Here is a 16091-nt window from a genome sequence, read left to right as displayed (position 1 = left end):
TTGGAAGTTCAGCCCTAGAACGAGAAAAGGACTTCTTTCATATGATTCTACACATTTGAAAGTGGTAAAGAGGGCTATAGCTGCTATGTGTTTTCGTTCTGCGCTGTCCAAGTCATGCGAGCACACAGTGTGTGATAGTTTTTCTTGTCAGTTATCACGGCTTACTGCAGCCGGGTTCCCTTATTCGGTCTTGGTCAGTGTGTCTGAAACGTTGCTTCAGAGGCTGAAAGGGGAACGCAGGTGGCCAGAGCCATTGCAAGGACAGAGAAAAAGACCGCATGTTGTACCATACATGCACACAATCTCGCACAACCTGAAAAAGGTTGCAAATCGGCACCATGTGCCGGTGGTCTTCTCTGCTCCGAATAAGGTTTCAAGGCTCTGTGCCCGCATTTCTTCGAAAGGTGCCAAGGCGGCGTGCGATAACAATAATAATAATAATAACAATATCTGGGGTTTAAGGTCCCAAAACAACAATATGTTTATGAGAGACGCCATAGTGGAGGGCTCCGGAAATTTCGACCACCTGGGGTTCTTTAATGTGCACCTAAATCTAAGTACAGCAAAACCTCGTTAATTCAAAGTGACTGGGACTGTGAAAAACTTTCTAATTAAGCGGGTTTTCGAATTAACGAAACATACAAAAAGCAGGATGCAAGCAACTTTGAATGACTGAAAGTAATCAGAGGTAGTCGTTTGGCCTTCTAGTTTGCGGCTCCAAGGGTTGTTTTCCAGCAATACCCGGTCCCATTTTTGCCGCAAACCCGGGAAAATGGCGGGCCTCGCTGCTGTCAGCGAAAAAAAAAGAAAAAAAAAAAAGAAGTCTCGTGGTCAGCTGAAATGCGTGCCTGTGGAAAAAAACGGCGCACTTCACTACAGCACAGTGGTGACACGCGGCCGCATGTCACCTGCTCCTCGCAGCGCCAGCACGTCATGATGCGACCATTCGCCCATTCTTTCTGGTAAAATAAAGAATATGATAATGACCAGTGTGACGGGATCCGCGATCTGTTCTGGCTGGAAAACATGATCATTGAAGTTTTCGAACTGAGTTTTCGAAGTAGGCGTTACAGGCAAGAACTCCACCAGCAGTCCAAGTGCGCAAATTGCCGGAGCAACCGCCAGTCGGAGGCTCGCATACATCATGAATTCCGTCAGGTCATCTTTTATTATCTTTTCTTTTCCCAAAAAGAATGGGTAAATCATGACGCGCTGACGTTGTGAGAAGCGTGCGATATGCCGCCCGCGTGTCACTGCTTTGTTGCAGTGAAGCACGTCTTATTTTCCGCAGGCGTACGCTGTTAGCTGACCTTGAGACCGCGTTTTTTTTCCTTTATTACCTTTTTTTGCGCTAGCACCAGCGAGGCTGGGTTGCTTCAACTGTCACTCATTAAGGGGGGACGCGGGTCTTAGAATAGCAAAAAATGGACAGAAAATCAGTTTTGAGAAAAACGCATTTCAGGCATGTTTGCACCCCTAAGCAGCTGCCCTCAAAATATTATCGCCGATTTCGCCCGGGAAATGGGTTAAAACTTATTTTTAAGACGCCACGGGAGCCGCAAAATGCATCTCAAGAGGCAAAATTTGTTCAAACTTCCCGCGCGCGCCGCGTGCGCAGCAGCTGGCTGATCGCCGCCATCTTTGGCTTGTTTTGAAGCTGTTTTCTTTGTGTACATTTTGCGGCGTTTCAAAATGGTGTCGCCGCAACCATAGAGTTTCCTAAAATGACCTAGAGGGAACTCTGGCGCTGCGATCGTTCAGCCACCATGGGAATGATGGGTAGTACACGGATTTGCCTAGTCTTCGTGCTTGTGGGCTTCGAACGCACTTGTGGCTTTGTTTATTGCTATGTTTTGGCTTTCTTTCGGATAAAAGAATGGATCGTTGTGAACTTCGTGACCAGATTTGAATCGGTGAGCCTAAAGAAGTTAAAGTGGTGAAGTGAAACTGCTGACTTTTGCTCAACCTCGTTTTGCGACAAAGCGGATGCAGGCCACACGGAGCCAAACGAAGCCGAAAGAACGAAGTTTAGACAAATCCGTGTACTACCCATGATTCCCATGCTGGCTGAAGCGCGATGCATTGCAGCTCCCATAGACACTAGCGCCAGAGTTCCCTCTAGTAAGTATTGTAGGAAACTCTATGGCCGCAACAGAACGGCCGCTATCGGCGCTTTTCCGAAGGGTGGTTGTAGAACGCTCATTGGCCAGAGCGCGCGCGCGCGAGGCGAGCCCCTTCTCTCGCGCCTCCCATTGGCTGGCGCAACCCGAGGCGGCCATTTTGTTTTTGTATTTTTGTTCTGCGCTCACGGCTGCCGTGTTGCCGGTGTCGTGTGCTCGTGTGTTATTACAAGTGTCATCTTCCTCTGCTTACGCTCGCGTTCGTGCGGCCCGCCGACACACAGTTATCTTATTTTGTGCTGGCACATCCGGAGATTCTCGTGTAAAGAAGACGCGCCCAGCGTACGAGGGCGCGATGCCGAAACTACTTGTCGCTACCGGAGCTTCGAGTCTACGAGAACCGCCCGGTTCCCCGTGGTCGAGCTGCAGCCATCGGATCATTAGGCAACGCTTCAGTGGCATAGGAAACCGCATTCGTATGGCATACTATGCGGGACTGCCGAGTGCGCGGGAAATACGGCGACGGGAGGAGTGCTTGGCATCGCAGCGCGCAACGAAGCAGCGGAAGTTCAAGCCACTGGATGTTGGTGAACGGCGTCAAGGAAAATAGCACAGAATTTATCCGCGTGGACTTATCCGTGATAAAAACGTTCTTTGGGCTTGTGCTTCGTTCCGACTTCGGCTCAAGCAGTGACCTTTTTCAAGGCAGAGGGTATAGGCTGCTTTCAAAGCCTGTGCTTCATTATCATAGGTGCGACTCGCGCGAGAAGCGTTTCTCGTAGAAGGTAGCTGATGATAGTGGTGCTAAGATAATTAATGTCACTTGAAGTGAAATGCATTAAATTAGGGCCACCAATACTGTCGACAAGGGTGCAACGGTAGTCGCTTCAACCACGACCTGACAGAGCAACACCGGAATGGCAGAGACGCCGTGTTACACTTTGGGAAATTGATTTGTGCTCCACAGCCTTGAGAAGGTTAAAAACTGACATTGGAAGTTGCAAAAGGAGCACTTATACAGTAGTGACACCAAGCACAGACTTTAAAAATGACACAGACCAGCAGGGGACCCTGAGTACAGCCCTTGCCTGCTGTTGAGCCAAGTGCTATTGCTGGACAATAATAACTGATTTTTGGTTTAATAAATAACCCACGGGCTTTTTAGACTTAATCTCTCTGTCTATTTTATTTGCCTGTTGCAAAGCCACATTCATAGACAACTTTTGTATTTCTTTAGCTTGCAAAGAATTGGTACAGGCCTATGAATTGCTAAAGGTGGAGTTTATCACTCTGGTACTGGGTGCACTATGTGGCTTTATAAGAAGATTTTGCCAGTACAGTGGCAGGTCATGGTCACATATTTGGTATGGCTGTTCTCGTGAAGAAGAAACCTATCAAATGATATAACCACTAGTGCTATGGCTGCACTTCCACAAAAGTTACAGTTGTCTGAAACTTCAAATGCGTTTTTCTCAGTTTGATATTTTTGCTCAACGCACTCAGACTTACGGGGTTTTTTTCTATGTTGTTGCTGAGTAAAAATCACAAATTTGGTATCATTTTACTCGTATTCAAACGATCTGGGGGGTGATGCTATTTGCATTACTCTAGCACCATTTTACAAATTTTAATTAAAGGTACTAATGAGAGTGAATCAGAAAAAATAACCACCAGTGAGTGTTCATCTGTTTTCTGACCTTCACAGTGCTCTCAAGTGAATAAAAATAGCATCACCCCCTACAGCATGATCTGGGCATTGGGCCCATGCACTTGCATATTGGTTTTAGTAGGTCGAAATTGCTTAAAAGCCCCGTAAGAAGCAGGCACTAATTATTTTTTCGAACCTCGAGATCTTTTGAACTAGTGCAGCTATTAAAAAACTAATTACAGATTTGAAATCAGCATAAAAAACTGGTCAAGACAGTGAAGTTTGGTTCATATTGACCCAAAAGTAAAGAAAAAATTTTAGGACCCACGTCCCCCCTTAATATAGCTACACTGCATTGCCCTGTGGCTCCTAATGGGCGTTGCTTCCACGGAGTTGTGGCGAAATCGGGATCGGGAATTGGCACAAGGCACCCAAAGTTTTCGAATTAACCAGGCTGGCGCTGACCGCCACTTCAAAATATCCACTCAGATTTACATTGCCAAATAAGGGATCGCAGAAACCTTTCGAATTAAGCGGGATTTCGAAATAACCGAGTTCGAATTAATGACGTTTTACTGTACACGGGCCTCAAACATTTTCGCCTCCATCGAAAATGCAGTCGCCGTGGCCGGGATTCGATCCCGCGACCTTCGGGTCAGCAGTCGAGCGCCATAACCACTAGACCACCGTGGTGGGGGCGCGATAAGAAGCATGCAAAGCCCTTTCTGCGTTGTGTCGTGGGCACCGTTTATGAAATTCCCGAGCTGTGGCAAGGTCTATATAGGACAGACAGGGCGCTGTACAAATGACTGTTTAAGGGAGCATTCTTTATCAATTAGGAATGGAAGAGGGTCTCATTTACCCTTCCACTCTGGTTCATGTGGCTGCACACTGCAGTTCGATCGCACGCGACTACTCGGAAGGAGCCGGGATGCGCTGGCGCGGGAGTTACTGGAAGCCTTTCACATAAGGAAGAAAGGTGATTCTTGCGTCAGCGTGCCGTCAGTTTTGCTACATAATAGTGATTTCCAAATGTTGGATCTAGATGTACTCTAGATGGTTTTGATACAAAATGTCTGTCAGTCTTTTTGTTGTTTTTCTTCCTCGACCTTTGAGCAGGTTTGTGTTTCCGTTTTTTTCGACGTCTTTACATGAGGAAATTTTGTTTGTTGCTGGTTCCCAGATATCATGATTGCGATCTTTGTTTTAAACCTCATCTGTTCATGCCTGCACGTGCGGCGAATGAAATGCTCTGCGCATGTCCTCCAAGAGCATTTATATTGTGAATGCTTCATGAAAATAAACACAGTTGTGAGTTGGCATTTTTTTCTGTCTCTTCTTGTTTCTTCTCAGTTGCAACCTTGCGCCACGTATTTCAAGCAAATAAACTTTCAGTTATTGTTTGTGACTCACAGTTTCCGCTCACGTTCACTTGCGCTAGCATCCCAACACACCTTTCACACATGTCAGACCAGATTTCTTCATGCCTTCGCGAACTCGATCACTGTTTTCTTGAACGCTACGGTGAACTGTCATCGGCCACCGGTCAAGAACAAGAAAAAAAGCACCTCAGAGCCCAAATAGACTCACAGGACAACAACAAAAGCTCAAAATGAGACCGCCCAAGGCACAAGTCTGGTAGCAAACAAAGCAATGCCAATGATTGCGATGGTGATGGAGGCAGTGACTTCAGCTGCCCATAGTCGACAGACTTGCGAAGTTTTTCTGCCAATGACCGGTATATAGGACGGGGGTCGACTTTTAAGGGCCGTTTCTGAAAACAAAAATTCGACCTATATTCCGGTTTTTACGGTATATACATTTTACTGGTCATAATTTGTATGTCGTGTTGAGTTCTGGATTCCGTTTTCCTTTCATTATCACCGCTTTATGATCCGTGAAATGAGAGCCAATGGTTCTTTGATTAAATCAAACCTGAAGTTGGCAAAGACAAGGTCTATGCACGTCTCCCTGATGGCTGTTGGCTGTTTACAGTCATACGAAATGCATCATAGAGCGCATCAAGACTTCATATACTGCACAAGCCAGTCGTTGTCGGTTATGTCAATGTAAAAGTCACCGACTAGCACAGAGGGGTTAATCTTGTACTAACCGCTCATCGCCAGATCGATGTACTTTTCTACGTTGCCTCGGGAGAGAATCGGAACCAGATATACTGTCATGACAACAGTTCCGTTGGATAGCTTTATTGCAGCGTGTTCTCCGTTGTGAGAGGGCGTGCACCAGAGCACCCTCTAGTGTACTTTTTTTTTCCCAGATGCTTTATTTTTTTTATCCAGTTTTTATTTTTGTACGATTTTGATGCGATTAAGGAGCGTCGCCCTAAAATATGTGAAATGGCTGATGTTCACGCACATGCTGTCTGGTGATGCGTTTCATGTAAAAATGTCTGCTGGCATTCATTGGAAAAGTTTGATCGATGCAATTTTTCTTTTAAGAGAGAACAACATTTTGACGTTGAGCATTCGCCACATCTCTGTGCGCCAGCCCGGGGCAAGCGCATCACTGGGGATCTTCAATTTTCGGACTTTTGGCAGTTCGCTTGCAGCCAGAGCTAGCCAGAGGGTCAGCCAGCTAGTTCCGGTTGGGACAGGAAACAGCGTCTTGGTCACATGTGTGGGAAGCTCAAGACAACCTGAAGCTGCCTGAAGATTGCAAAATCGAACGCTGGGACAGCCAGCGTAAACGTAAACAAACGATACCGCCATGACAGCAAACGAAACATTGCGCTGCGTGCGCGTTGGTTTTTTCTGCATTGGCTGCTTGGAAATATGTGGCTAGGTTTGCTGAAGAGCTCAAGTGATATTCTCGAGGATACACATTTGGGATACAATCACATACGTTCACAAGATCACGCACAACTCGCCCCATTTGCGAACATAACAGCCAGCTGGCGCACGGCGCCACGGCACCTCGAATACGATGCAAGGTGAGCTGCTGCGCTGCTAACGGCTTAACCAGCTCACGTCTGCTTAGTACATGTAACAGTCGCTGCACAACACGACGCAAAATCTTGCGAAAGTGATCATGTCCCCAAAAGAGCTCGAGGATCTATCGCGTACAACATCACACACCTGCGTTGACCAGCTTGCGTTTTGTCATAACTTGAGACATGCGGCTCTATCGGTACTACGAGTGCATGTTATATCTAAAATAAACTTCCGTGTGACGCGTCTTCGACTCGTTTTGGCAGATGTTGCCTGAGCCTCTTTCCCAGTCCTAAGTGGCACTTCCAAAAATCTCATGCAGCTCAGCTTTTATCTGAGCTACTAGATGATAACTGCGTACATACTGCATCGCATGATTACTAAGAGGTGGAAAAAGACAAAGCGATGATGAAATAAGCAACAAAAGGATGTATACATTTCTGAATTCATCTCCGTTCATCCCTTGGAAGCACATGACATTAGCATTTCAAATGGTGACTATACTGCTTTCTTCTCAGACCTTACAAAGGCAGCCTGTACAACAGAAAGTGAGAGCAATAAATATCTAAAAAGACGGTGCCGTCAAAGCCTGCCTTACGATTAATGAACTGAAGACATCGCATATAGCGTGGATGGTGACAAAGCGACAGAGCATGTGGGGTTTTCTCACTGGCTGAGAACCTTCTTTAGTTTTTCAGTCAAAGAATGCACTGTTCCCCTTTAATGTCCTATGAATTATAATGTGGGCGCACTATTCTTCTTATCTACCATGTCGTACATGGCAAGGACACCTACCTGCAACACAATGCGCTTGTGGATTGCGAATTTGGCAATGATGTGGGCCAGTAGCAGGTGGCCATGGTACTTAGTGGCCGGGTCAACGCAGTTCTTGCCCAACAAGCAGGGCCATGCAAAGGTCATCAGGCGGCGCAGCTTGATGCCCTGTCGCCTGAAAGGAGAGATGTGTTTCAATCATACTTCTATAGTGACAAATAGTACATCAGTAGGGCAACAATATTCACTAAAAACAACATGGTTGATCCCTCCGTCATAGGAATCGGAATAACACGAAAGTAAAACGTGCCTTTATAGAAGTAACTGAATGTTTACTGTATATTGATATAAGAGCGCCTGTACAATGTACATTGATGTCTGGCAGCTATCGCACCGTTAACACGGATGCACCCACTTTGATGCTTGGTGGTACATCTCCATGCCGACAACTAACGTCCATGTTCAACGATTAAACAAACCCCTGCGGTAGCTGTAGTAGTTAGCGGTGAAAGCATAATCAGAGAACGAGTTGTGATAGCCAGAAGTGCATCGCATATTGGACGCAGAACTTGGTCGCCATCCTACGGCATGTCAAAATGTGATTGAACACCATGGCCGCACTAGAGGGAAACGCAAAGCGCGCCGTGCCGCCCCGGTAGCCCGGCCGCAATTTTTCTCGGGGCGAGCGCGTAGGTGGGGAACGCGGTGTTACAGCCAGGTGAGGCAGACGCACGTCGCAGAGCTATTTTTGGTTTGATTAGCGTGATGCTATGAGTGAGGCAGACACTTTTCCGACGCTTCCGTTAAGGTCGCCAGCTCGCGGTGTGTTAAGGCATTGACAAAATTGCACTTCTATTGAAAAGGCGCCGAATGGGACGAACGTAACATGTTGCAGGTACTAATCGCGGAAGCCACAGTAATGATGAATTACTTTACTTTGCCGCTCCCAGAGGGCAACACCACCCCACCGACCGGGAGAGTGGTAGATATAAAAGGTGCGTTTCTAAAGCCTCTAGAGCCTGTGACCGTGGCGCAGAGGATAGCGCGCCCGGCATCTGCTGTTGCAGACCGAGCAGTCATGGGTTCGATGCCCGTTGACGGAACTTTTTATCTTTGCCATCTGACCGTGTACAGTCAACTGTCGATTTTTCGGACACCCGATTTTCCGGACATGCTCGAAAATTCGGACGCTTTCGCGGCACCGTCACCAGCCCTATAGATGTCAATGGTTAAGAACGTCGGAAATTTCGGACACTGAAACTCTTCCGCATTCGATTTTTCGGACTTTCTGCCCAAATTGCAGGTCCGAAAGGCATTATTTGAAGCCCCCACCTCTGCCGCGTCTATCATCTCGTAGGTTCGAACCAGCGCTTTCGAGAGTCTATCTGTTTGCGACAGTAACAGAGTCCGAAAGTCAGCTTTGCCGCAATGCCGAAGCGTTATGTGGTGAAGCAGACCAGACCTGCGCCCGTGTGCACAAAGTGCGCATTACGAACCCTTTCATGATAAATGCGTGCGTATGATACAGCAACAGTACACTGACGGCGTCAGCTTAGTTATCGATGTGCTGCACACAACTAGAAATGATCGGCTTCACACTGCAGCAAATGCTGCGTATCGGCGGAGATTCGGCGATGTGTGTACGCATCGTTTACATGTGCACACACATCGGCGAAAGCCGGACGAGTCGTCCGCTCTTCCGGCACAGTCTGTATTCTGCGTCATCGTTTCCAAATGCTCCATGCGAGAGAGCCATAATCTATCCCGCGCTTTGCTGGTATCAGCGGCGCTCATCACGAGATGCATTCTTGCAAGTGGCAGTTGGCACGTGGTTAAGCGGGGTTCGCGGCAGGTACCCAATGTATTTGCGAGAGCCTGGGTGCGCACCAAAATGCCTGATAATCGTACTGGGAGGCAATAAAGCTATTTCAGACGTGGCTTTGGCGATTTGACTGCTTGAGCGGAATAAACGCGCATGAATTCGTTTTTTCGGACTGCCCGATTTTTCGGACTATTCTGCGGTCCCTAGGGTGTCCGAAAAATCGGCAGTTGACTGTACATTTTTTCGACGTCATTTCCGTGACGGAAATACGTCACTGAAATCTTGGTGGACCCCAGCATAAAACACTTTCATGTTAAAAAAAAATAAAAACAAAGAGAGGGACAATTTCAAATGGGAAACAATAAAGCCAAGAGAAATATTTATTCTACTGTTCTGTGAGAGAGGCAGGGGCGCCTGCATGCCCAGTAGAGTTGTTTTTGCATCATGATAAACACACGTCCGGCTCCACTATTGGATGGGCCTATGCCGGTGCAGTTCGCGTATTCGCCACCGCACGAGAAACAGCGGTGTTGCTGTTGTGGCGCTGCCCTGGTGGCAACGTTAGATGGGCAGTTTAGGAACAGCAAAGGAGCTTGGCATGATCATCGACGGTCAGCAGCCTGTTCCCACGGACTCCTGTGGCGAGTCGAACATTGGCGACACCGCATTCGTGCTACCTTGTGTGTGTGTGTGTATCAAGGAAAGGAATTTTGAGGGCTCGTTTCTTTGTTTGACAAAGCGCTAATGAAAACCAGCAGATAATTAGGGCAAGGAAGGTATAGGGGACGTTAACTGTACTGTTTCAAGTGTATTGTAGTTATTGTGATATAGACGTGAAGAAAGTGAAGTGGACGAAAAGACAACTTGCCGCCGACGGGGACCGAACCTGCAACCTTCGGATTACGCGCCTGATGCTCTTACCTATTGGGCTACGGCAGTGGTCGTCCCCTCGTCCACATTATATTGTATTTATGTGCATGTAGACTGGGAGTGTTAGTCAGCGACGCTTGTAGTTATGACGGCGAGTGTGGAACACTCTTTCTTTTTGCCAGATTTTGTCACGTAGCACGTGAAACTTTTAATCAAGTTGCAGGTTGCAAACAGCTTGCAGCCCTGCCAGCGACAAGTAGTGTTTTCGTCCACTTTACTTTCTTCCCATCTATATCACAATTACTTAAAAAATGGCAGGAAGTGGAAGATGGAAGCTTGCAACGAAAAAATCCGTAAACAGGGGCTGGGTGCTCGAGCCGAAGTTTCGACAAGTGGACTTGTCTTCTTCAAAGCTGCAATTGATTTCCTTAGCTCTCATGTATATATCCTTCGTGCCCTCTCCACCACAAGGGAGAGGAGGGCAACTGCCAGAGTGGGGGGTGGGAGCGGGTTCGGGGAGGGGCCGCTGTGACAAACTGGGGGAGTCATAAGGAAGGCGAATAAAAAAAAGGACGGCAAAAGGAAAAAAAAAGCAGAAGGGGAGAGAGGGGGGTGTACGTTTCGCTGAATGATTGTCAGTGGAAGCACGAGGCATTTTAACAATAGTAGGTTCAAAATTCCTAGAAGAAGGGCTTAACTCTCGTTGGTTATTGTTGTGTATGTACCATACCGAATAGATTCAAGAGCCCCCATGGAAACGTTAATACCTGCTGGCTGGAGTGTATTGAACTTGTGAATAATGTATGACTCTGAATATTGCCGCACATCTTATTTTTCATGAGTTGAAGCTTCACCCACAAAGCCTGTGGGCAACGCGCTGCGCAGGCCGCGCCGCGATGTGCAAGAAGCTTCGCAATTGTTTTAGAACGTCTCGTTAAGATTGCGCGCCACACGCGAATGTTCCAGCTTTGTCAAGAGATAACACCGCCCCCAGCGATATCGCTGGAAAGTTCAATAGCACCTGTAGAAAAGCCGACGTGCTTGATCGCTTGTCAGTTAATCGACGGTCGACGCTCTGTTCGTCACTATCAGTGTATTGCTGTAGTTTGAATTTCAGTTTGCCGGCCACAAGTTCGGCCAAATAAAGAGTTACATCTCTGACGTGCTGACTGCTGCCTTCGTCGACGCTGGAATGTAGCAGGTGCCGAGCAAAGACCGAAAGGCATGACCTTGAACTCAAAGAGGCCTTCGGGTGTTATAAAAGCGGTCTTTTCTCGGTCTCTTTCGTCTACTTCGATCTGCCAATAGCAGGTCTTGAGGTCCATCGACGAAAAGTACGTCGCATTCTGAAGACGATACAGGGTGTCGTCTATCCATGGGAGGGGGTGCACGTCCTTCTTCGTGATATTGTTCAGGCGCCGATAATCAATACAGAAGAACAGTGTCCCGTCCTTTTTCACTAACACCACGGGTGACGCCCACGGACTCTCGGACGGCTGGATGATGTTGTCGTGCCTTCAGCGTCTCAAAGGTACGGCAGTGGCGCAGAACATTCGAGACAGAGGTAAGATCTTCTCTACCTATAAGGAAGTTATAAACATCTTCGGCGATACCTTTGAGAAGATATCCGACCTTGTCTTCCTTCAACATCTGTGGGCTTATTATCTTGCACAGCTTGAGGACTTCCTCTATGTATGTGGTGCAAGTTGTGGGGATCCGAGGCGCGCCCGAAGCCACTGCGCGGGCATTTCGCCGTTCCGCGAATCCTTGCCCTCTCCCGTTCTCCCGCGACGGCAAGTGGCGTCATCTTATGCTACGCGCCGGCTCTCGTGGTGGCGCTGCTCGCGGTCTTGGAGCCGCCAGATTTGGCGACTGACGCGCGTGCACGCCGGGACTTACGCTCTCTCTCCTCGGACGCCGCTGGGTAAGCACGTATTTCCTTCCGGTCCAACGTCCCCTTTGGGAATCGCTGGACTGTAGCCTGCCTGGGTCGGACTCCTCGGCGGGCGTGTTTACCTCAGTGTTAGCTCCGGTTCGTACGTTAAGCCGAAGAGCGGTGCCTAGTGCTCGTGCGCGGTCGTACCATGCCGAGCCGCACTTGCCGGAGGCCCACGCGTACGGAGATTGCCCTAGCTCTCGCGACCAGGCCCAGTGGTCATCGCGAGAGTGCGCAGCATAGCCGCGAGGGACCTTTTCCCGAGCGGCGTGTCAAAGCTCGCCACTGCCAGCTGCGACGTGCTCGCGGCCCCCTTGGTGTATTGTCCGCGCGGGAAGCCCTTTGCTTTCCTGTGCCCCGGGAGCGGACGCTGTACTGTGTGTGTTGGGGAGCTGCCGAAGGCAAATAAAGTGTTTGTGTGTGTATGTTATCTCGAACACTGTGTTTATGCCGCGCGGCGCTCAACGCCTTTGCTAGCTGAGCGCGTGCGGAGCGGTGCACTAAACGTAAGCAGGCGACGGTAGACGCGGCCCTGTGGCTCGCTAAGCCTGAACCCGCGGTAGTCTTCGGCTCCGGTGAGCATCGAGGCTACCACAAAGTTTCCCCAGCAGTCTGAGCTCTTTGAGCAAGTGTCCTCTCAGCGCCTTTCTTCTTGGAGTCGGAGTCACCGAAACATTGCTCAGTGATGCTACTGAAGACATCTGATTTGGAGCAACTTTTGGGAGCAGCAAAATTTCCGTTTTGGAGCACTTTAGAGCAGCAAAATTTTCATCTTGGAGCACTTTGGGGCAGATAATTTTGCATCTGGGAGCACTTTGGAGCAGCGAATTTTATATCCTGGAGTGCAATACGGAAGCATATTGCATTAACATTCAAGCACCTGAGTATTACCGTATTTACTCGATTCTACCGCACCCTCGATTGTAACGCGCACCCGCTTTCCGCGACCAAAAAAAAAAGTAATACATTGATTTTAACGCGCACCCATTTTTCATGAGAGAAAAGAAGAAAAATAGTCCGTAGGAGTCAAACTTCGCACATTCAGAAGAACTAGTATTTGGGTTTTAAAGAACTAAAGTTTCAAAAAACTAAAACACAAAGTCAAAAAGCGGGCCTTGCCGCTAAAACTGTCACCACTACGGCGGCGATACGAGCCGCGTAATGGATCAGTCCTCGTCGCTGTCGGACAACTCCTTGTCGCTGTCAACGCTCTTTGATTTCGGCAAACCGGCCCTGCTTTGGTCCACTGAAACCTTTTCATGAAGCTTTGCTGTTAAAAATCTTCTGCTTCTGTTTGCGCCAGTCTCGCACGCACGTTTCGGGAACTCCGAACGACCGCGATGCGGCCCGATTTCCGCCCGTCTCTGCACATGTAATAACTATTCTTGTCAATGCGGCATCGTAGTGCACTCGTCGAGTATTTGGAGTACGCACTTCCATGCTGTCGATGCGAACGCAGAACGGGATGACAATCTCCTCAGCACACGAGAAATGGCCAAGGCGTACAAGGCACATAGGAGGCGGCCATTTTGAAATGCCGATGGCAATATGATATCCGAGTTTCTTTTTTTTTTTTCGGTACTCGATTCTAACGCGCATGCGATTTTTGGACTCGTTTTACCGGAAAAAAGGTGCACGTTAGATTCGAGTAAATACGGTATTATGGGGCTTTTATGAAGGCTAGAAATATTTCGATTCATTGCAAATCTCATGGAAAAAATCATCTCAGGAGCATAGGCGTGCGCACAGGGGGGGGGGGGGGCAGCCACCCCCCCCACCTAATCACCTAAGAGGGGGGGGGGGGCGCAAAATCTGCCCCGTACATTGACCCTTGCGATAGCAATTATATGGACACTCTCAGTGGATTTTTGCCGTCGCCGTTGCCGTAATTTTCCGTATGAAGTCCAAATGAATAAACATCACCACGCGCATTCTAGCTGCGGGTAAAAGCTCGCGAGCGCTGGCGACGAACGAGGCTGAAGCGGAGATTAAACTAGCCGGCCATCTGTCTCCGCTGCACGGACAGCGCATGAGATAACATCTTCCCGCGTGCGGGCCTGCCGTCGATTGCTCATCAAACAGAGATTGCTCATCAAACACCAGGGGAGCGGAAGGGGGGGGGGGGGGCATCGTTCGAAGGGCGCAGTCGCTTGCGCGCGCGCTATCTCGAGGCATCAGGAGACAGCTCGTAAACTTGCTGTGCTCTCAACACTCAGAGGAAGAAAACGTTTCGGTTCCTGGAGGGGCCATATTCCCTTAAACCAGCGTTTTGTTGAGTTACGCGAGATCGGATCCAAAAGAGTTAGCTGCTAGTCTTACTTCGTTTCACAATACAATTTTGTGGTATCGCATTCATTTCTTCGCTCTTAAGCGAAACTTAGTTTTTTTTAACCCTTAGCTATTGACCCCCGAAAGCGAGGGGCGGACGTGTAACATGGCGTAGCCGCTTCACAGTGGCCCGTCAGCAATGGACCCGCTACTGACAGCTGCGCATTTGCGGCTGCTCCGACCAGGAGATATGATTTTACTAATGAGATGACATTTTTAAAAAAAGCAAGCAAAAAATTCGAATTAGAACCCTAGCACGTGAGCTCGAAAGGGCAGGGCCTTTTAGGGGGTATTTACCGCAGAGTGATTACAAACTCGGACGTGCTGGAGGAAGGAATTACGAAAAAGCTGTTCTGGATGAAGATCCATGGATAAAGTATATCTGAGGAAAAGTGTCAACGCGTTTCCACCGTTCGCGTGCACTTCCATAAACGCGAAGCAAGGAAAATTCGATATTGTCCCATATATCTACTGCGAGCGATCCCAGATTTCATTCCGCGATGTCCGGAAACAGAAGTGACAGACATTTTAGCGGCACTCATGTAGTTATTACTGAACATTGCTTTCCTTATGTGCCGTGCGACGCTTGAAACGAGCTATCAGCAGCGTTTCTGGAACAGACGACGTCCGCCGATGAATCGCCGTCGCACTTTCTCGCTACCAATACGCCTAGACGTCACGAGCCTCTGCGGAGAGCGCGTTTTGCTGTCGAGCCCACTTGCAGTACAGAAGCTGCGTCGGCAACCGTGCATGGCATCGTGGCTTACTCGGAATGCACGCGCGAGCGCTATTTATTCAGCGGAATAATTCTTGGTCCATGATTGCGACTTTATTGGCAGCCCCAAGATCGAGCTGCACATGTTCTGACGTGCCAGCGGTGCGATTGCCGGTGATAGACGCCCCCAAACCCGAGACTTTGGCGCAGTTTAGCGCAAATTTCGTCGATATTATTATCAGGATGGCGCAGTAAATACAATTTGGCGCACTTTGGCACAGTTGGCACAGGAGTGGAATCACTGATTGCTTCATTTCTTCTACAAAGAGCTCCCCCGTTGTTAAAGACTCTTCGTGATTTTCGTACCATATCAGAGCGGTTTCCGTCAGAAACAACGCTACATACTCGAGCTTGGAGATGGAGTTCCAGTGGTTGTATCACCTCACCCTGTCATAATGCTTGAGCCACTCCGGCGAAGTTCAAGCAGCTGTGGCTCCGTGGTATGTCGACGTCGTGCACCTCCACCACTCTGTTACGTCCACGAACGGAGTTTATGGAGACGCAACACACCGAGGTTGAGTTCGCAACGAGGTTGTCGATATCGCAAGGCACGTCTTCTTCCTCTTCACCTCCCCCAAGCCCAGACCCACTACACACAGGTGCACATACCCAAACTACGGTTGTAACATCCATACGTAACAATATGTGTGTGTGTGTGTGTGTGTGTGTGTGTGTGTGTGTGTGTGTGTGTGTGTGTGTGTGTGGATATATATGTGGATATGCTGTGAATATGTATATATATATACAGCTCAGACCACTTATAACGTAACCGTTTACAGTGCAGTACCGGCAATAATGCGGTTTTTTCTGACTCCTGTTTACCCTCCCATGGAACTCCATGTATACGCATACCGCTTATTGTGCAGTCCC

General features: G+C 48.5%; 1 protein-coding gene across 1 annotated transcript in view; it reads right to left on the bottom strand.

Moving 5' to 3' along the window:
* The window catches only part of LOC119384790 (transformation/transcription domain-associated protein-like), a 946434-nt gene that overhangs the window by 463992 nt on the left and 466351 nt on the right, over positions 1-16091 (bottom strand). The window contains 1 exon segment of the mRNA XM_049413130.1: positions 7512-7665. Within this exon segment, the coding sequence (XP_049269087.1) occupies positions 7512-7665 (154 nt within the window).

The sequence above is a fragment of the Rhipicephalus sanguineus genome, chromosome 3, assembly GCF_013339695.2.
Source record: "Rhipicephalus sanguineus isolate Rsan-2018 chromosome 3, BIME_Rsan_1.4, whole genome shotgun sequence".
NCBI classification, from domain to species: domain Eukaryota; kingdom Metazoa; phylum Arthropoda; class Arachnida; order Ixodida; family Ixodidae; genus Rhipicephalus; species Rhipicephalus sanguineus.
The sequence above is the reverse complement of the archived record's forward strand: the minus strand, read 5'-3'. Positions and strand labels throughout refer to the sequence as shown.